General features: G+C 42.2%; 1 protein-coding gene across 8 annotated transcripts in view; it reads right to left on the bottom strand.

Annotated features, from left to right (window-relative positions):
* UBR4 (ubiquitin protein ligase E3 component n-recognin 4) overlaps positions 1 to 21,842 on the bottom strand; it is a 178,840-nt gene that overhangs the window by 107,643 nt on the left and 49,355 nt on the right. For 5 of the 8 annotated variants that reach the window (XM_060758814.2, XM_060758816.2, XM_067472723.1 and 2 more), the window contains exons 38-50: positions 19,781 to 20,017; positions 17,190 to 17,360; positions 16,910 to 17,092; positions 16,264 to 16,422; positions 14,167 to 14,319; positions 13,723 to 13,950; positions 11,767 to 11,924; positions 11,454 to 11,625; positions 9,416 to 9,632; positions 9,036 to 9,199; positions 6,606 to 6,822; positions 6,302 to 6,518; positions 2,803 to 2,835 (exon numbers count right to left, since the gene is read on the bottom strand). In XM_060758814.2, the coding sequence (XP_060614797.2) occupies positions 2,803 to 2,835; positions 6,302 to 6,518; positions 6,606 to 6,822; positions 9,036 to 9,199; positions 9,416 to 9,632; positions 11,454 to 11,625; positions 11,767 to 11,924; positions 13,723 to 13,950; positions 14,167 to 14,319; positions 16,264 to 16,422; positions 16,910 to 17,092; positions 17,190 to 17,360; positions 19,781 to 20,017 (2,309 nt within the window). The remainder of the gene's footprint in view (positions 1 to 2,802; positions 2,836 to 6,301; positions 6,519 to 6,605; positions 6,823 to 9,035; positions 9,200 to 9,415; positions 9,633 to 11,453; positions 11,626 to 11,766; positions 11,925 to 13,722; positions 13,951 to 14,166; positions 14,320 to 16,263; positions 16,423 to 16,909; positions 17,093 to 17,189; positions 17,361 to 19,780; positions 20,018 to 21,842) is intronic. The other 3 variants (XM_067472727.1, XM_067472728.1, XM_067472725.1) reach the window with 2 other exon arrangements.

Here is a 21,842-nt window from a genome sequence, read left to right as displayed (position 1 = left end):
GGTTGAGTTTTGTTGTTTTGCCGTTTTGTGAGTGTGTTGTTGTGTTGTTTTTCATTTTGAGTAGATACGTTTGTACCTTGTGGGTTGTGTTATGGGCATGGGAATTTTGGTTAAGTTTCATTGGGGGTTTCTTGAGTTATGTTGTTTTGCCGTTTTGTGAGTGTGTTGTTGTGTTGTTTTTTATTTTGAGTAGATATGTTTGTACCTTGTGGCTTGTGTTATGGGCATGGGAATTTTGGTTAAGTTTCATTGGGGGTTTCTTGAGTTTTGTTGTTTTGCTGTTTTGTGAGTGTGTTGTTGTGTTGTTTTTCATTTTGAGTAGATATGTTTGTACCTTGTGGGTTGTGTTATGGGCATGGGAATTTTGGTTAAGTTTCGTGGGGGGGGGGTTGAGTTTTGTTGTTTTGCCGTTTTGTGAGTGTGTTGTTGTGTTGTTTTTCATTTTGAGTAGATATGTTTGTACCTTGTGGGTTGTGTTATGGGCATGGGAATTTTGGTTAAGTTTCGTTGGGGGGGTTGAGTTTTGTTGTTTTGCCGTTTTGTGAGTGTGTTGTTGTGTTGTTTTTCATTTTGAGTAGATATGTTTGTACCTTGTGGGTTGTGTTATGGGCATGGGAATTTTGGTTAAGTTTCGTTGGGGGGGTTGAGTTTTGTTGTTTTGCCGTTTTGTGAGTGTGTTGTTGTGTTGTTTTTCATTTTAAGTAGATATGTTTGTACCTTGTGGGTTGTGTTATGGGCATGGGAATTTTGGTTAAGTTTCGTTGGGGGTTTCTTGAGTTTTGTTGTTTTGCTGTTTTGTGAGTGTGTTGTTGTGTTGTTTTTCATTTTGAGTAGATATGTTTGTACCTTGTGGGTTGTGTTATGGGCATGGGAATTTTGGTTAAGTTTTGTGGGGGGTTTCTTGAGTTATGTTGTTTTGCCGTTTTGTGAGTGTGTTGTTGTGTTGTTTTTCATTTTGAGTAGATATGTTTGTACCTTGTGGGTTGTGTTATGGGCATGGGAATTTTGGTTAAGTTTCATTCGGGGGGGTTGAGTTTTGTTGTTTTGCCGTTTTGTGAGTGTGTTGTTGTATTGTTTTTCATTTTGAGTAGATATGTTTGTACCTTGTGGCTTGTGTTATGGGCATGGGAATTTTGGTTAAGTTTCGTTGGGGGTTTCTTGAGTTTTGTTGTTTTGCCGTTTTGTGAGTGTGTTGTTGTGTTGTTTTTCATTTTGAGTAGATATGTTTGTACCTTGTGGGTTGTGTTATGGGCATGGGAATTTTGGTTAAGTTTCATTCGGGGGGGTTGAGTTTTGTTGTTTTGCCGTTTTGTGAGTGTGTTGTTGTGTTGTTTTTTATTTTGAGTAATATGTTTGTACCTTGTAGCTTGTGTTATGGGCATGGGAATTTTGGTTAAGTTTTGTTGGGGGTTTCTTGAGTTTTGTTGTTTTGCCGTTTTGTGAGTGTGTTGTTGTGTTGTTTTTCATTTTGAGTAGATATGTTTGTACCTTGTGGCTTGTGTTATGGGCATGGGAATTTTGGTTAAGTTTCGTTGGGGGCTTCTTGAGTTTTGTTGTTTTGCCGTTTTGTGAGTGTGTTGTTGTGTTGTTTTTCATTTTGAGTAGATATGTTTGTACCTTGTGGCTTGTGTTATGGGCATGGGAATTTTGGTTAAGTTTCGTTGGGGGCTTCTTGAGTTTTGTTGTTTTGCCGTTTTGTGAGTGTGTTGTTGTGTTGTTTTTCATTTTGAGTAGATATGTTTGTACCTTGTGGGTTGTGTTATGGGCATGGGAATTTTGGTTAAGTTTTGTGGGGGGTTTCTTGAGTTTTGTTGTTTTGCCGTTTTGTGAGTGTGTTGTTGTGTTGTTTTTCATTTTAAGTAGATATGTTTGTACCTTGTGGGTTGTGTTATGGGCATGGGAATGTTGGTTAAGTTTCGTTGGGTTTTTTTAGTTTTGTTTTGCCGTTTTGTGAGTGTGTTGTGTTGTTTTTCATTTTAAGTAGATATGTTTGTACCTTGTGGGATGTGTTATGGGCATGGGAATTTTGGTTAAGTTTCGTTGGGTTTTTTTAGTTTTGTTTTGATGTTTTGTGAGTGTGTTGTTGTGTTGTTTTTCATTTTGAGTAGATATGTTTGTACCTTGTGGGATGTGTTATGGGCATGGGAATTTTGGTTAAGTTTCGTTGGGGGGTTTTAGAGTTTTGCTGTCCCGTTGAACCAACCTAACAGATTTATATATATAGATATAGATAGATAGATAGATAGATAGATAAGGTGCCTCGGCTTATATTTGGGTCGGCTTATACTCGAGTATATATGGTATATATTTTATGTTCTAATGTGGCATTGAATTATTGCCAATTTGGAAGCTGCTTCGGGGTTGAGACAGAGCGGGGCAAAAATACAGTAAATACGTAAACAATGTTATAATTGTTATTATTATTATTATTACTTTAATAATGATTATATTGACATCCTACTCTCCTCTCTGAAACGAGACTCAGAGTCATCCAAACACCGGAAGCTCACTTATCCAACGAGGGATATTTAATTTAGCTAAATACGGATAAACCAGATTCCCGAAAGAAGACAAGCAAAAGCAGCCCCGTTTTCTCTCATTTTAGTTCTTCATTTGCCAACCGGGTGCCATGCAATGGATCCCTCCGCAATATATTACGTGTGTTTGCAAACCGCAGGCAAACATAAAACCAAAGCCTTGTGCTGTTTGATTTTCTGGCATACACAATAATAATAATAATAATAATAATAATAGTCATCACGATCATCGTGCAGAGAGAGGAGAAGAAGAGTGTATACTAACCGGTCCAGAGTGGTTAAGGACTCAGTTTCAGAACTTTGGAGGGTGGAAACGGGAAACAAAAGAAATAGATACAGACACGTGTGTAAATGAAAAAGGATTATGAAGCTCACCGGAACAAAAAAGCTCAACCGACAAATGAAAAGGAGGATGGGAAACGGATGTCAACAATGCACACAAAGGCGGAGCCAGAGCTGCGATTTCACAGAGACCACGCTGAAGAAAAGGGATTTCAAAGAGCTCCTTGACTTGGAAAAGACTTCGGGAAAAGTCCCTCGTCTTCAGCAAAGTCAACTGCTGCATTTGGGACAAATGGATGGGACAGAGAGTTTCATCTATGCTGACGATTGTGCCATCACCACTCAAGCAGGGAGCTTTGAAATGGTTGAACAGAACCTCTCCGAAGCTTTGGGTGCCCTTACTGCCTATTATAGTTTGTACCATCAATGTTTCTCATCTATACAAATGATTAGCCACTGCCAGAAGGGACAGAGAGTTTCATCTACGCTGACGATCATGCCATCAACGCTCAAAGAGAGAGCTTTGAAATGGTTGAACAGAAGCTCTCCGAAGCCTTAGATGCTCTTACTGCCTATCACAGGGAAAACCATCAATGTTTAACATTGACACAAATGACCAGCCACTGCTGGAAGGGACAGAGAGTTTCCTCTATGCTGACGATCATGCCATCACCACCCAAGCAAGGAGCTTTGAAATGGTTGAACAGAACCTCTCCGAAGCTTTGGGTGCCCTTACTGCCTATTATACTTTGTACCATCAATGTTTCTCATCTATACAAATGATCAGCCACTGCCAGAAGGGACAGAGAGTTTCATCTATGCTGACGATCATGCCATCAACGCTCAAGAAGGGAGCTCTGAAATGGTTGAAGAGAAGTTCTCCAAAGCTGTAGATACTCTTACTGTCTATTACAGGGAAAAACAGATTGCACCATCAATGTTTAACATTGACACAAATGATCAGCCACTTCCAGAAGGGACAGAGCGTTTCATCTACGCTGACGATCATGCCATCAATGCTCAAACAGAGAGTTTTGAAATGGTTGAACAGAAGCTCTCCGAAGCCTCAGATGCTCTTACTGCCTATTACAGGGAAAACCATCAATGTTTAACATTGACACAAATGACTAGCCACTACTAGAAGGGAAAGAGTTTCATCTATGCTGACGATCCTGCCATCACCGCCCAAGCAGGGAGCTCTGAAATGGTTGAACAGAAACTTTCCAAAGCTTTAGGTGCTCTTACTGCCTATTACTGGGAAAATCAGATTGCACCATCAATGTTCAACATTTACACAAATGGCCAGCCAGTGCCAGAAGGGACAGAGAGTTTCCTCTATGCTGATGATCGTGACATCACTGTCCAATCAAGGAGCTTTGAAAGGGTGGAACAGAAGCTCTCCAAAGCTTTAAATACTCTTTCTGCCTATTATAGGGAAAACAAGCTTGCACCATCAATGTTTAACATTTACACAAATGGCCAGCCACTGCCAGAAGGGACAGAGAGTTTCACCTATGCTGACGATCATGCCATCAATGCTCAAACAGAGAGTTTTGAAACGGTTGAACAGAAGCTCTCCGAAGCTTTAGATGCTCTTACTGCCTATTACAGGGAAAACCATCAATGTTTAACATTGACACAAATGACCAGCCACTACCAGAAGGGAAAGAGAGTTTCATCTATGCTGACGGTCCTGCCATCACCACCCAAGTATAGTAAGCTTTGAAATAGTTGAACAGAAACTTTCTGAAGCTCTAGGTGCTCTTACTGTCTATTACTGGGAAAATCAGATTGCACCATCAATGTTTATCATCTACACAAAATGATCAGCCACTGCCAGAAGGGACAGAGAGTTTCCTCTATGCTGATGACCGTGCCATCACTGCCCAATCAAGAACCTTTGAAAGGGTAGAACAGAAGCTCTCCAAAGCTTTAGATACTCTTACTGCCTATTACAGGGAAAACAAGCTTGCACCATCAATGTTTAACATTTACACAAACAACCAGCCACTGCCAGAAGGGACAGGGAGTTTCATCTATGCTGACAATCCTGCCATCACCACCCAAGTATAGTAAGCTTTGAAATAGTTGAACAGAAGCTCACAGAAGCTTTAGGTGCCCTTACTGCCTATTATAGGGAAAACCAGATTATTCCTAATCCATCTAAAACACAGATCTTTGTTTCACCTTAAGAACAGACAAGCATCTCAAGTCCCGAGCATGACCTGGGAAGGAATCCCACTGGAGCATTGCAGCACACCCAAACACCTGGGAGTAACTCTGGACTGTGCTCTGACTTACAAGAAGCACTGCTTGACTATCACGCAAAAAGTGGCTGCCAGAAATAATATCATATGAAAGCAGTGTGGCACAACCTGGGGATCACAACCAGACACAGTTAAGGCATCTGCCCTTCCACTTTGCTACTCTGCTGAATACGCACACCCAGTGTGGAATACATCTCAAAACATGGATGTGGCTCTTAATGAGACATGCTGCAATATCAGAGGATGTCTAGCCCAACACCACTGGAGAAATTAATACTAATTAGGCAGTATTTCACTCCCTGACATCTGTTGGAAAGTAGCAGCCAATAATGAAAGGTCCACGGCAGTGACATCTCCGGCCCATCCTCTGTTCAGATATTATCAGGAGTCAATTTTTGACGGCATGAAGACATCACAAATTCCTTCCATGACATCCTGACTGAATCATCTTGGTTGAATCAATTCTCTCTCTGTGACATTTTGAAGCCAGAAGACTACGTTGGAAACCTTGTATTGGAACTAGTGAAGCAACAAGTTCTAATAAGGAAACTGAGAAGAGGGGGAGATGGGCAGGAAAGGGGTATAAAAGGAAGTGGTGGTGAGAAAAAGTCAGTAGTATCTTTGTTTGCTGCAGAAATACAAGCAATATATCCACTTCAAAGCAAAACGGCTTGTGAGTGGTTATTTAATTGGAGTGGTTATTTAATATTGCTATATAGATCCTACAGTTTGACAGATATCAGCCACTTCGCCAATGCCTTGAATCAAGAAACAGCTTCCTAAGAGCGAAGGAGATACTCGCAGGAACACTTCAGCAAGCAAGAGTCCAAAAGTGGCAGGCTAAAACCCTGAACCTCAATCCATGGCTGATACCGGACTGGGACGGAGCTGAACAGACTGCGCTCTGGCATCACAAGATGCAGAGCCAACCTTAAGAAAAGGGGCCAGAAAGTGGAATCTAGGACATCTGAGTAAAATGAAGAGCAAACCACAGACTATGTACTACAATGCAGCCTGAACCTTGCAACATGCACAGTGGAGGACTGTCTCACAGCCACACCAGAGGCACTCCAAGCGCCAAGATACTCAAATGGAGTATCATGCTAAGTTTTGGTTTGATTTGAGGATTTCCCATGGAATTGTTTACCCACTTAGTCTGATTCAGGACCAATGCCGAACCGACAAGGGGAGGACGGGAAGCAGAAGAAAGCGTACCTTTCCAGAACGGTGCCGCTGGCGACGGCAGGAGCGGCGGCTTCAGTGTCTCCGGCGCCGTTCCCTTGGTTCAAGTTGGGCGGGCAGACGCTGCTGACCGAGGCGGAGGGGAAGTCCTCCGGAGGTTCGTCCGGCCATCCAAACTGCTCCTTGGTCTTGCCGTAGATCTTGACGGCGTCCAGCATGGTGACCCCGGCCGGATCCACCGAAGCGCCAACTGCAGCGAGGTACAGAGAGATGGAGATGAACGGGGACGTTTACGCGAGACGGACCGAGAAAGCGTTCCAGGTCTCCAAAGTCTTACCAAAGATGGTGAGCTTCTTGTCGGCCTGCAGGGCCTCCTCCCGGGTGAAGGGAAAGTCGAACCATCGCGGGCGGCTGAGGTTGAGCTGCATGGTGCGGCCAAAGATCTCCAGGTAGGAAGGGGCGCGCTCAATGGCCTGGGTCCCGATCTGGACCCTCATGCCGGTCATCACCATGGTGCTGTTGTTGTTGGTCACCTCGATGGTGAAGCCGCCCGGCTGCCGGAAGGAGAGGGAGGAGAATGACCCACTTCCCTCAGTGACAGGAACAGAGAGCCGTAGGCATGGGGAATGGGCCAACTTCGGCCTTCCTCCAGGTGTTTTGGACTTCAACTCCCACAATTCCTAACAGCAAGCACAGTCCTGCTATAGCACCTAATACTGGTTTTCACCTTTGACATGTTTATATTATTATTATTATTATTATTATTATTACTATTATTATTATTATTACTATTATTATTATTATTATTATTCCAAGGGGGATTCCAAACTCTTGAGAGTCAAATCTTGCCAAAGCCAATATGTATTATTATTATTAATATTATTATTATGTTATTTATTACATTATTATACATTATTTATTACATGGAGCCCCCTTGGCACAGTGGGTTAAACCCCTGTGCCGGCAGGACTGAAGACCGACAGGTCACAGGTTTGAATCCAGGGAGAGGCGGATGAGCTCCCTCTATCAGCTCCAGCTCCTCATGCGGGGACATGAGAGAAGCCTCCCACAAGGATGATAAAAACATCAAATCATCCGGGCATCACCTGGGCAACGTCCTTGCAGATGGCCAATTCTCTCACACCAGAAGTGACTTGCAGTTTCTCAAGTCCTGACATGATTTAAAAAAATTATTACATGTTTATATTATTATTATTATTATTATTATTATTATTCCAAGGTAGATTTCCAAATTCTTGAGAGTCAAATCTTGCCAAGATCAATATGTATTATTATAATAATTATTATTTATTACATTATTATACATTATTTATTACATGTTTATATTATTATTATTATTATTATTATTATTATTATTATTCCAATAGGGATTCCCAAACTCTTGAGAGTCAAATCTTGCCAAGGACAATATGTATTATTATTACTTTTATTATACATTATTTATAACATGTTTATATTATTATTATTATTATTATTATTATTATTATTATTATTATTCCAAGGGGGATTCCCAAATTCTTGAGAGTCCAATCTTGCCAAGGTCACTATGTATTATTATTAATATTATTACTGAAATCATTATGTTACTTATTACATGATTATACATTATTTATTACATGTTTATATTATCACTATTATTATTATTATTATTATTATTATTATTATTATTCTTCCAAGGGGGATTCCCAAACTCTTGAGAGTCAAATTTTGTTGTTGTTGTTGTTGTTATTATTATTATTATTATTATTATTATTATTATTATTATTATGTTATTTATTACATTATTATAGATTATTTATTAAAGGTTTATATTATTATTATTATTATTATTATTATTATTATTATGTTATTATTCCAAGTTGGATTCCCATGCATTCACAAATTCTTAAGGGAATACCCTACAAGTCAAATCTTGCCAAGGTCAATATGCATTATTACTAGTATTGCAGTTTCTCAAGTCGTTTCTGACATAAAAATTATTATTATTATTATTATTATTATTATTATTGCAGTTTCTCAAGTCGCTCCTGACACGAAAATTATTATTATTATTATTATTACATTATTATACATTACCACATGTTGTTGGTGGTGGTATTATTATTATTACTTGAAATACAACAAGACTAGTACACAGCAAACAAGATAACTATGCTGGCTGTTGTATTTGAACACACACTGGACACTTCCCAAGGTTCTAGGTATTATTATTATTATTATTATTATTATTATTATTATATGTCATTATTATTCCAAGATGGATTTTCCAAACTGTAAGGGCATTATTGGACAAATCTTGCCACGGTCAATATGTATTATTATTATTATTATTATTGCAGTTTCTCAAGTCGCTCCTGACACAAAAAATATTATTATTATTACATTATTATACATTACCACGTGTTGTTATTATTATTACTTGAAATACAACAAGATTAGTACACAGCAGACAAGATAATTATACTGGCTGTTGTATTTGAACACACACTGGACACTTCCCAAGGTTCTAGGTATTATTATTATTATTACATTATTATACATTACCACATGGATTTTCCAAACTGTAAGGGCATTATTGGACAAATCTTGCCATGGTCACTATGTATTATTATTGTTGTTATCATAATTATTACTATTTAGGCCACTGTTTACTATCATTGTGTCATTATGTGACATTATTATGATCGTGTTCCATATTGGGAGAGAGGCCCGGAATGATGTCTCTTTCTTTTGGGCCTGGGCTCACCTTGGTGTTGGCGACGTACATCCCGGTGGAGTTGAGGCGGTGCTTGATCTGCTGGGCGTTGTAGACCTGGAGGAGGTCGTTGCCGCCAAACTCGACGTCCGTCAGTTGCTGGTTGTGCTCAAAGAAGTCGATGGGGAAGTTGACTTGGGCCGAAGTGCGGGTGGCTGCAAGGAAGGGCGGGAGGGCGGGGGGAACCGTGAGAGCCCGGCTTGCTCCCTTGCCTTGCCAAAATGCAGGAATTCCTTATTTTATGAGTCCACCCTCCACATTATTCCCCCCCAGGAGGACCCACAAGTGTGGCAAGAGCAAGCAAAGTCCGCGCAAAGCAGGGGGAGATGGTGCGGTGTCTCCACCGCGGAAGGGTCCCTATCCGCTCTGACCTTGGGCCGACTTACTGATGGCGGCGGCCTTGCGCTTGCGGACGGGCTTCATGATGCTGATGACGCTGGAGGGCTGGAGGGACGGCTGGAGCCAGAAGGAGGTGTTCTCCACGTTGGCCATGTAGATGCGCAGGCTCCCGTCCTCGCACAGAAGGATCATGGTGGTGCGCTGCTGCTCGTTGCAGGCCGTGTGGCGGATGGCCACCATGTCCTGGATCTGGCACCAAAGAGGAGGCGGAGGGTGGACATTAGATCTCCGTATCGACTGGGGAGCAAGAGGCGCCCCATCGCCATCCTTCCCTCCACCTTCGGGATCACAGGGTACCTCCCATACTGAACTGGATGGACCTTCTTAAAGACAGATCTACTCCAAGGATGGGAAACCCTCCCAGATATGGTCCTTCAACCAAAATGGATCCAAGCTACTGATCTGGATGGACCTCCTTAAAGACAGATCTACCCCAAGGATGGGAAACCCTCCCAGATATTGTCCTTCAACCAAAATGGATCCAAGCTACCGATCTGGATGGACCTCCTTAAAGACAGATCTACTCCAAGGATGGGAAACCCTTCCAGATATTGTCCTTCATCCAAAATGGGTCCAATACTGAACTGGATGGACTTTTTGAAAGAGAGGTCTACTTCAAGGATGGGAAACCCTCCCAGAAATGGTCCTTCAACCAAAATGGGTCCAAGCTACTGAACTGGATGGACCTTTTGAAACACAGACCTTCTCCAGGGGTGGGAAACCCCTCCCAGATATGGTCCTTCTTCCAAAAGGACTCCAAGAAACTGATCTAGACAGACCTCTTGAAAGACAGATCTAATCCAAGGATGGGAAACCCTTCCAGATCTGGTCCTTCTTCCAAAATTGAACGGGATGGACCTTTTGAAAGACAGATCTTCAACAAGGATGGGAAACCCTTCCAGATATTGTCCTTCATCCAAAATGGGTCCAACTACCGAACTGGATGGACTTTTTGAAAGAGAGGTCTACTCTCTTTCAAGAGTGGGTCCAAGCTACTGAACTGGAAAGGATGGGAAAACTTTCCAGATATGGTCCTTCATCCAAAATGGGCCCAAGCTAATGAACTGGATGGACCTTTTGAAAGACAGATCTACTCCAAGGATGGGAAACCCTTCCAGATATTGTCCTTCACCCAATATGGGTCTAACTACTGAACTGGATGGACTTTTTGAAAGTCAGCTCTACTCCAAGGAGGGGAAACCCTTCCAGATATGGTCCTTCTTCCAAAATTAAACCGGATGGATCTTTGTAAAGACAGAACTATTTCAAGGATGGGAAATCCCTTCTTGATAGTGTCCTTATTCCAAAATGTGTCCAACTACTGAACTGGACCTTTTTAAAGACAGGTGTTAAATCCCCTACAGATATGGTCCTCCTTCCAAAACGGGTCCAAGCTACTGAACTGGATGGACTTTTTTATAGACAGCCCTACTCCAAGGATGGAAACCCTTCCAGATATGGTTCATCTTTCAAAATTGAACTGGATGGACATTTTGAAAGACAGCTCTACTCCAAGGATGGGAAACCCTTCCAGATATTGTCCTTCAACCAAAATGGGTCCAAACTACTGATCTGGATGGACCTTCTTAAAGACAGATCTATTCCAAGAAAGGGAAACTCTTCCAGGTACTGTCCTTCAACCAAAATGGGTCCAAGCTACTGAACTGGAAAGACCTTTTGAAAGAAAGATCTACTCCAAGGGTGGGAAACCCTTCCAGATATGGTCCTTCTTCCAAAATTGAACTGGATGGACCTTTGTAAAGACAGAACTATTTCAAGGATGGTAAACCTCTTCCAGATATTGTCCTTCCAAAATGGGTCCAAGCTACTGAACTGGAAGGATCTTTTGAAAGAAAGATCTACTCCAAGGATGGGAAACCCTTCCAGATATTGTCCTTCATAGAACTGGATGGACCTTTTGAAAGACAGATCTACTCCAAGGATGGCTTCCTACCAAACTACTTATGATGATTCCTCTAGACAAAGGGAGAAAGGACTGGCCAGCCATACCTTGGCTTTTGCCGGCAAGGTCTTGATTTCCTGGATGAGGAAGGTGTCCGGCTTGACCATCACCACCAAGGGGACGCCGGTGGTCTGTTGCACGCAGCACACCAGGCCCGGGTGGTTCATGACCTCTGACCATTGGCAAAGGGCTGGAGAGGTCTTGCTGCCGCCGTTGGAGCTGCGAGAAAGAGAGGCCGATATCTCACTACTCCTCCTCTTCAAAAAGGTCCCATTCTGACCTCTTGTGGGGATCTCATAGCAACCTCTTCAGGAAGCACAAGGATGCTGGGAGTGGTGATTGGACACAAAGATCTCTCACCTCTTGATGTTGATGGGGAAGAGGCGGAGGACCTCCAGCGTGGCCCGGCTGATGGTGGCCGCAAAGGACTTGCCCTGGCAGTAGCTGAAGAAGAGCATCTGCAGGACGTGGGAGTAGTAGACCGACACACCACCTCCGGCCACCTGACCATTGCTGTCCTGGAAGTTATAGTTGTTATTATTACTATTATATTATTATTGTATGTGTATACATATATGTGTGTGTGTGTACATATATATACACACACACACACACACACACACATATACATAGTTCCACCTTGTTTCCTGTGCTATGCTAACAATATAATATAATATATTGTATATACATATATTTATAATATTATAATGTAATACAATATAACACTAATAATAATATATTACAAATATGTATTTTATATTACATGTAATATTACCAATAATATTACACTACTAACAATATAATATACATATACATATATAGTATAATATATATACATATAATATTTATAATATTATACTACTAATAATACAATATAATAATAATAATAATTTTAGTTATAAAATACTTTATATTGCACGTAATATTACTAATAATATTACAATATAATGGTGAAGTACAATATAGTAACATTTAATACTGATATACCACTATGTTAATAATATAATATATTGTATGTATATATATCTCATAAGCTGCTCTGAGTCCCCTTCGGGGCGAGAAAGGCGGCATATGACTGTATTTTTGTATTTTAATGTTTTAGTGTATTATGGGATGTGGTGTTTTTAAACGATTGTTTGTGATACTGTTGTTGGAAACCGGCCTGAGTCCCTCTACGGAGGTGAGAAGACCGGTATATAAAAGTTCTAAATAAATAATAAATAATAAAAAATACATATAAATATTGTAAATAAATAAATACACATATCTTTTACCTTCAACACTGGAAATATATGCTAGTTATATTATTATATTGTATTCATATTGTGTGTGTGTGTGTGTGTATGTGTATGTATTATTTATTTATCTATTTACCTTCAACACAGGAAATATATGCTAGTTATAATATTATTATATTGTATTAATATTTTGTGTGTGTGTGTGTATGTGTGTATTTATTTATCTATTTACCTTCAACACCGGAAATATAAGCTAGTTATAATATTATTATTATATTGTATTAATATTGTGTGTGTGTGTGTATGTGTGTATTTATTTATTTACCTTCAACGCTGGAAATATATGCTAGTTATATTATTATTATTGTATTAATATTTTGTGTGTGTGTGTGTATGTGTGTATTTCTCTATTTACCTTCAACACAGGAAATATATGCTAGTTATAATATTTTATTATATTGTATTCATATTTTGTGTGTGTGTGTGTGTGTGTGTATTTATTTATTTACCTTCAACACAGGAAATATATGCTAGTTATAATATTATTATATTGTATTAATATTGTGTGTGTGTGTGTATCTGTATGTGTGTATTATCTATTTATTTATTTTTACCTTCAACACTGGAAATATATGCTAGTTATAATATTATTATTAGCATTATATTGTATTAATATTTTGTGTGCGTATGTGTGTGTATATATGTGTGTATTATTTATTTATTTGCCTTCAGCACTGGAAATACATGCTAGTTATAATATTATTATATTGTATCAATATTTATATGCTAGTTATAATAACATTATTATATTATGGAATAATAATAATAATAATAATAATAATAATAATTTTAATAATTATAATAACAATAACATTGGAAGGCCAGATGACAACCCTTGGACTCTCGAGGCATGTGGCAGCACACAGAAGAAAGTCACATTAAATTGAAATCCAGTTTTGAAATAGCTTCCCCTTAAGTATAAATATGTGGCCCTGGAGAGGGACTCCAACTCCCAGCATCGCCCAAAAGCTGGGGCTGCTGGGGGGGGGGGGCAGCCTGGGAACATCAGGAAGAGTACCTTGAGGTCTTCGTGGGTGACCTCCAGGACGTTGGTGACGTAGAAGGGCCCCTGCTGGGCGCTGCTGGCCTCCTCCATGAGCTGGGTGTAGATGTAGCCAGCCGAGGACATGATGACCACGATGTTCTTGCCCTCCTCGTTGAACAAGAAGGTGATGTCTCGGATCTTGGAGCTGGGCAGCAAGAAGTAGAAGGTCGGGCTCAATGCGTCCGCTGAGAGGTCATAGATCTGTCCGGGAAGAAGGAAGAGTACTTCAGTGCCAGAAGAGGCCGAGAAATAAGCCGTAGTCAGGCATGGGCTAACTTCGACCCTCCGGGTGTTTTGGACTTCAACTCCCACAATTCCTAACAGCCTACCGGCTGTTAGGAATTGTGGGAGTTGAAGTCCAAAACACCCGGAGGGCCGAAGTTGGCCCATGCCTGACTGATAGGTTTCCTTCCGCACCTTCACAAAGTCGGCCGTGACGATGGCCAGCTCTGTCTGGGACCCCGGGAGCCAGACGGCTTTGATGATGAAGTTGCCGGTGGCCAGCTGCGGATGGAGGACCAAGTGGTCCGAGACAGAGCCCGAGCTGCTGAAGGTCAAAACGTGGCAATCCTAAAGATGAAGAAAAGAGATGCTTAGGAAGAGGAAGGAATGGTTGCTTATCTGGAACCATATTTCTTCGAGCAGTCATCTGTGAAATTCACACTTAACAAGAACAAGACCCAAGGTGTACACCATCACACAGCGTTGCCTGCTCTGACCCTTTCAGTAAACAACATAAGCCATGAAGTCATGGCTTTGACATCTCCTCTGTTTCAAGGATTTCTCACTGAATCTCTGTGACCTCCGTAATCAGATTCTCTCCTCCCGGAGATCAAGACTCTTACTTTTTTTTTTCTTGTTGTGTCAGGAGCGACCTGAGAAACTGCAAGTCGCTTCTGGTGTAAGAGAATTGGTGTAAGAGAATCTGCAAGGACGTTGCCCAGGGGACACCCGGATGATTTGATGTCTTTATCATCCTTGTGGGAAGCTTCTCTCATGTCCCCGTATGAGGAGCTGGAGCTGATAGAGGGAGCTCATCCGCCTCTCCCCAGATTCGAACCTGCAACCTGTCGGTCTTCAGTCCTGCCGGCACAGGGGTTTAACCCACTGTGCCACCGTGGGCTCCTAGAGACTCCTACTGACCTCAGGGGGAAAATCTTTCCCTTTCAGCTCCTTATCTTCTATTGCCGAGGAACAACTAGCGGAAAGATCTTCTGACGCTCAAGCATCTACATCTCCTTCCTGCTCTGACCAAACACAGACCCATCTTCCCAGACAGAATCATGACCCAAAATCCCCTCATTTCCCACACTGGAAAGCCCATCATTCCTCACAACCTCTGACTGATCAACCCTCTCATCTTCAGACTCTGGCTGAACCACAACAGGGACAGTGTTGCATTCCAGGTCAGGAAAAAAGCCCTCTGACTTTAAAACACACCACACAATGAGTGAAGAAACAAACCCAAACAACAGCCAGGCCATCAAATGCTAATCAAGGTGGTCAGTCGAAACATTCGCACCTAGCTCCAGCAGACAAGAGTCCTTTGTCCCACCCTGGTCATTCCACAGATATATAAAAAGAACCCCAAATAAATAAATATATAATCCCTTTTTCCTAGTTCCAACAGACCTCACTACCTCTGAGGATGCTTGCCATAGATGCAGGCGAAACGTCAGGAGAGAATGCCTCTAGAACATGGCCGTACAGCCCGAAAAAGCCTACAATAACCCAAACAAATTCTCTTTTATTGAAGCTTAGTAATTAGCCAGTAAAATAAATGCTTGTAAGGAAATAAGAAGGTTCCAAAAAGGAATAAGTCAGTAAAATGCAGTAACACAAAGCAATATCCACACAAGTTATAAAAACAGTTCCAAGGCAGTGTTTATCCAGGCAGGAATCAACAGGAAGCAAAGACAATCCAAAAGGCTAAAATTCTCTAAATGAACAAGACCCCATGAACTTGATTTCCAAACGATGCCTGATCTAACAGGTTTTCCCTTGAAGCAAACCTTATATCCCAAACCCCAGAAACTGATTTTGTTTCCCCCCACATTTGCCCCTTATCTGACGAAGCCTTTCAGAGCAACGTAAACACTGAGTTTGCTATCGATCTTGGCTGATCTCCAGCCACCTATCCTTCAACTCCCTATCTGGCTGCTCATTAAAATCCCCAGGTGTCAGATTGTTTTCCAAACCCAAATCTTGAGAGCTCACAGAAAGAGGGAGTAAACCATCACCCCTAGGCTCAACAGGAATATTCTCTTGAGAAACTGCCCTTTGCACTGGGGCCTCTCTGTCATTGCCTGTATGAAAATCATTGACCAAACCATCTCCAGCTTGCACCTCAGCCTCAGCCTCGGCACCATCATTACTCCCATCATAAGCATCATGATCCTGGAACACAAACACGGGCTGATTCTCAACAAGACAGCCTGTATCTAGCTTTGAACTGAATTTTATATAGCTATGGACATTGATCAAGAATTTCGGCAGCATTTGGGGCAGCCCCACCTTGAGTCCGCACACGGCCAGGTAGTCCTCCTTGCAAGGGTTTCCCGTGAGGCTGAGGACTGTGAAGGGTACCGGGGCCGAAGCCAGGCGGGTCAGGGTCAGCTTCCGCTTGCTGGAGTCAGCTTGTTTGAGCAGAGCAGAGAGCTGTAGGACCGTGATCTGCATCAACAAAAAGAGAAGTAGTACAACCTGACATTAAAGATACTTCCAAGAATCTCTGGTGAGTGCTTCTGACTGTTATGAAGGTTTTGCCACCCTGGCCCTTTAAATTAAATTGATAACAAGGGCCAAGGTGTACACACTCACGCAGCGTTGCCTGCTCTGACCCTTTTAGTAAACAACATCTTAATTTAAGGTCCACAAGCCATGAAGTCATGCCTTTGACATCTCCACAGAGACTCACGGAGTCTCTGTGATCTCCGTAATCTGACTCCTTCCTCCCGGAGATCGAGTCTCAGACTCCTACTGATCTCAGGGGAAGGTTCTTTCCCTTCCGGCTCCTTATCTTCTGTTGCTAAGGAACGACCAGGGGAAAGATCTTCCCTATTTTCCAATGCCAAAGCATCTCCATCTCCTTCTTTCTGACCAGACACAGACCCATCCTCACAAGCAGAATCACAATTCCTTGCCTCTCTGGTTGGCTCACCTTGCCCTTCTCGTGGCTGACGGCCAGGTGCTGCCGCCGCCCGTGCGGGGAGGAGAGAACACACATGGCCACGCGGCGCAGGACGTGGGCACTGATCAGCTGCCGGATGGTCTGGCCCTGGTCCCCGCTGTAGTTCATGCGCACGTTCTCAAAGGCCCCTTCCTGGGAGCCCAGCGTCGGCACCTGCGCAGAAGAAGCAAAGCCGGTGAGAAGCAGGAAAAGGCAGGCCCTCACCATTCAAAAACCGAAAGGTGAGAATGAAGTCTGTGCCCTTGCTCACCATAAGCTGGTCGGTCATCTCCACCGTCTTGTCCAAAGTGTGCAACTCGTTGAGGGCCTGCTGGGCCCGGCTGCTGCTGCCCATGGCCGAAGCCTGCTGGAAGTTGACCTGAATGGCGTCCATGAGGAAATTCAGCATGTCCAGCACCAGCGGCGCAAAGGAGAAGTTGGCCTGCAGCAAGTAAAGCATGTCGTAAGAAAGCAAGGGGCTCCTTCTTCAGAGGCTCCTAAACAGAAGGGGGTTGGACTGGATGGTCCTTTGGGGTCCCTTCTTACTTTATCATGCTATCAACCCATTTATTTTTCTACCTATCCATCATCTGTCTTATCTATTGATCCATGCACCAGTCATATGTCCTCTTCATCCATCCATCTTATTTATCTACCTAATTTCCTTCTATCTATCCATCCATCCATCCAATTTTATCTACCATCTCCATCTATCCGTCGCCTTCTCTCTCCCTGTCCAAACTTCTTCTCTATCCATCCATCCATCCATCCACTTATCTACCATCTCCATCAATCCATCACCTTCTCTCTTCCTGTCCAAACTTCTTATCCATCCATCCATCCATCCATCCCATCTGTTTTGTCATTCTACCTTTCATCTATCTATCCATTATATATCCTATCTGTCTTTCTTACCTACTGACTTACCCAACCTTTTATCTCCACACTTCCTATCTATATAATCATCCTTCTATTTACTCATTCTATCTACCCGTCTCCTAATTCATCCTATTTATCTACCGATTCATCTCTCTCCCAATTAATACTTCTATTTATTTATCTATCTTTCTATCGATTCATTCTTCTATCGACTTATCATTCTACCTACCTATCCACCCATCATCCATCACCTATCTACCTACCATTTCGTCCTTCTATCTACCTATTAATTCTATCTATCTACCTACCTACCAATCCATTCATCCATCCATCCATCGATTCATCTACCTATCTACCTGCTGATTCATCCTTCTATCTATCTATCTATCTATCTATCTATCTATCTATCTATCATTTGTCTATCTGTCTATTTATTTATCTATCTCTCTATCGAACGATTGATTCATCTATCTACCAATTCATCCTTCTGTCTAGCCATCTATCTCTCTCTCTCTCTCTCTCGACTCATCTATCTACCAATTCATCCATCTATCTATCTATCTATCCATCCATCCATCTATCTATCTATCCATTTCTCTATCTATCAATCGATTCATCTCTCTATCGACTCATCTCTCTATCAATTCATCTATCTATTTCTCTTTCCATCGATTGATTCATCTATCTCTCTTTCTCGACTCATCTATTTCTCTTTCCATCGATTGATTCGTCTATCTCTCTTTCTCGACTCATCTATTTCTCTTTCCATCGATTGATTCGTCTCTCTCTCTCTCTCGACTCATCTATTTCTCTTTCCATCGATTGATTCGTCTATCTATCTATCTCTCTATCTCCCTCTCTATCGACTCATCTATCTACCAATTCATCTATCTATCTATCTATCTATCTATTTCTCTATCTATCAATCGATTCATCTCTCTATCAACTCATCTATCTACCAATTCATCTATCTATTTCTCTTTCCATCGATTGATTTGTCTATCTCTCTCTCTCTCTTGACTCATCTATTTCTCTTTCCATCGATTGATTTGTCTATCTATCTATCTATCTATCTATCTATGTATCTATCTCTCCCTATCGACTCATCTATCTACCAATTCATCTATCTATCTATCTATCTATCTACCTATCTATCTATCTACCTCTCTATCAATCGATTCATCTCTCTATCGACTCATCTATCTACCAATTCATCTATCTTCCAATGTAACTATTTCTCTTTCCATCGATTGATTCATCTCTCTCTCTCTCTCTCTCTCTCTCAACTCATCTATTTCTCTTTCCATCGATTGATTCGTCTATCTATCTATCTATCTATCTATCTACTCATCTATCTACCAATTTATCTATCTTCCAATTCATCTATCTATTTCTCTTTTCATTGATTGATTCATCTATCTCTCTCTCTCTCTTGACTCATCTATCTACCAATTCATCTTTCTATTTCTCTATCGATCGATTGATTTGTCTATCTATCTATTCATCTATCAATGGATTCATCCTTTTATGTGTCTATCTATCAATCAAAATATAAATCTATACCTCTATCTGTACCTCTATCTATCAATCTATCAATCTATCAGTCTATCTATCTATCTATCTATCTATCTATCTACTGATTCATCCTACCAAGCTATTCATTCATTTTTATCTAACTACCTACCTATTCATTTATAATCTATTACTATCTAATTACCTATCCATCCTGACACGATAAATAAATAAAATAAATAAATAACCTATCCATCCATCAATCCTATATCTATCTATCCATCCATTCACCAGTGGAACTCTACACTTTGGTGTCCAGAGGAGGCACCTTCTTTGGAGGCTTTTATGCAATGGTTATCTGTTGGGAGGGATTGAATGAAGTCCTCGTGCCAGACAGGTGGGGACTTGACTGGATAGCTTTCTATAAGGAAGGTCTCCACAACTGATTTCTGAGGCCCAGAGACCACATACCTGGGCCTGGAGCTGCTCCCGGCAGCCCTCCACGTTGCGGCAGAGGCTGCTCTTCTTGGGCTTCTCCTCGTCGGCTCCTCCGCCTCCGCGCCCGTCGCTGGGGCCGGCCTTGGCTTTGTCGGTCGGGGAGGTGCCGGCGTGGCGGGGGACACTCTCGGGGGCCCGGGGTTCGCTCTGGAAGGCCGACTCCTTCAGTGTGGAGCCTAGTCCACTACTGGGCGTCCGCTTCACCAGGGCCTGCGATGTACCAAAGAGTGGGAGGCTCAACGGGACGCCAAAGAGACCAACCCAAGACCACCAAAGGCCAAAGAAGAAGAATAGAATGCCTTAGGGGAGCAACAATATTTAACATTAATACGAATGACCAGTCAGTGCTAGAAGGGACAGAGAGTTTCATCTATGCTGACGATCATGCCATCACCACCCAAACAGGGAGCTTTGAAAGGGTGGAACAGAAGCTCGCCGAAGCTCTTGTTACATCCCGTATAGACTACTGCAACACACTCTATGTGGGGTTGCCCTTGAAGACTGTTCGGAAACTTCAACTGGTCCAGCGAGCAGCAGCCAGATTGCTCACCGGAGCGACATACAGGGAGCACACAACCCCCCTGTTGTGTCAGCTCCACTGGCTTCCGATTCAATTCTGAGCACAATTCAAGGTGCTGGTTTTGACCTACAAAACCCTTTACAGTTCCGGTCCAGTGTATCTGTCCGAACGTATCTCCCTCTACGTCCCACCCCGGAATTTGAGATCATCTGGGGAGGCCCTGCTCTCGACCCTACCGCTATCACAAGTGAGGCTGGTGGGGACGAGGAGCAGGGCCTTCTCAGTGGTTGCCTCTCACCTGTGGAACTCACTCCCGGGGGAAATCAGGGCATCAGCATCCCTCCTCACCTTCAGGAGGAAGGTAAAGACGTGGTTGTGGGACCAGGCCTTTGGACAACCTGACAATTAGATATGGAAACCAGATGGATAGGACTAAAAAGGACTGACAATTGTGGTTAATGAGGTTTGTATTGATTTTATTGCTTTTATTGTTTATTGGTTTTATGGTTGTTTTTGCCTATAATAATTATTGTTTTCTGTTAATTGTTGTTACTGTTAGAATTGCTGTTTTGTTAACTGATGTTATTGTCTTTCGCTGTTATGTGATGCGGGCATCGAATTGTGCCTTGCTTTTGTAAGCCGCCCTGAGTCCCCCCCGGGGTGAGAAGGGCAGGGTAGAAGCAACCGAAATAAATAAATAAATAAATAATAAGCTTTAGGTGCTCCTACTGCCAATTACAGGGAAAACCAGCTTGCTCCATCCATGTGTAACATTGACACAAATGACCAGCCATTGCCAGAAGAGGCAGAGAATTTTCATCTATGCTGACGATCGTGCCATCACCACCCAAACAGGGAGCGTTCAAATGGCTGGCATAAGCTCTCTGAAGCTTTAGGTCAGTGCTTCTCAATCTGGGGTCTCCAGATGTTTCTGGCCTTCAACTCCCAGAAATCCTAACAGCTGGTAAACTGGCTGAGATTTCTGAGAGTTGTAGGCCAAAAACATCTGGGGACCCCAGGTTGAGAACCAAAGCTTTAGGTGCTTTTACTGCCTCATACCGGGAAAACCAGCTGATTCCTAATCCATCTAAAATGCAGACATGTGTTTTCCATCTTAAGAACAGACAAGGATCTCGAGCTCTGAGGATGACCTGGGAAGGAATCCCACTGGAGTACTGTAGCACATCCAAATAGCTGGAAGACACTCTGGGCCATGCTCTGAGCTACAAGAAGCACTGCTTGAATATCAAGCGTGGGCGCTAGAAATAACATCGTACAAAAGCTGACTGGCACAACCTCGGGATCACAACCAGACACAGTTACGGCATCTGCCCTTGCGCTGTGCTACTCTGCTGCTGAGTATGCATACCTAGTGTGGAATACATCTCACCACGTTGAAACGGTGGATGTGGCTCTTAATGAGACATGCCACATTATTTATTATGATTTATTTATGTATTTATTATTTATTTATTTAATATATTTATATTCCGCCCTTCTCACCCCGAAGGGGAC

Source organism: Anolis sagrei, chromosome 13 (genome assembly GCF_037176765.1).
Source record: "Anolis sagrei isolate rAnoSag1 chromosome 13, rAnoSag1.mat, whole genome shotgun sequence".
NCBI classification, from domain to species: Eukaryota; Metazoa; Chordata; class Lepidosauria; order Squamata; family Dactyloidae; genus Anolis; species Anolis sagrei.
Note: the sequence above shows the minus strand (reverse complement) of the source record. Positions and strands in the feature narration are given on the sequence as shown.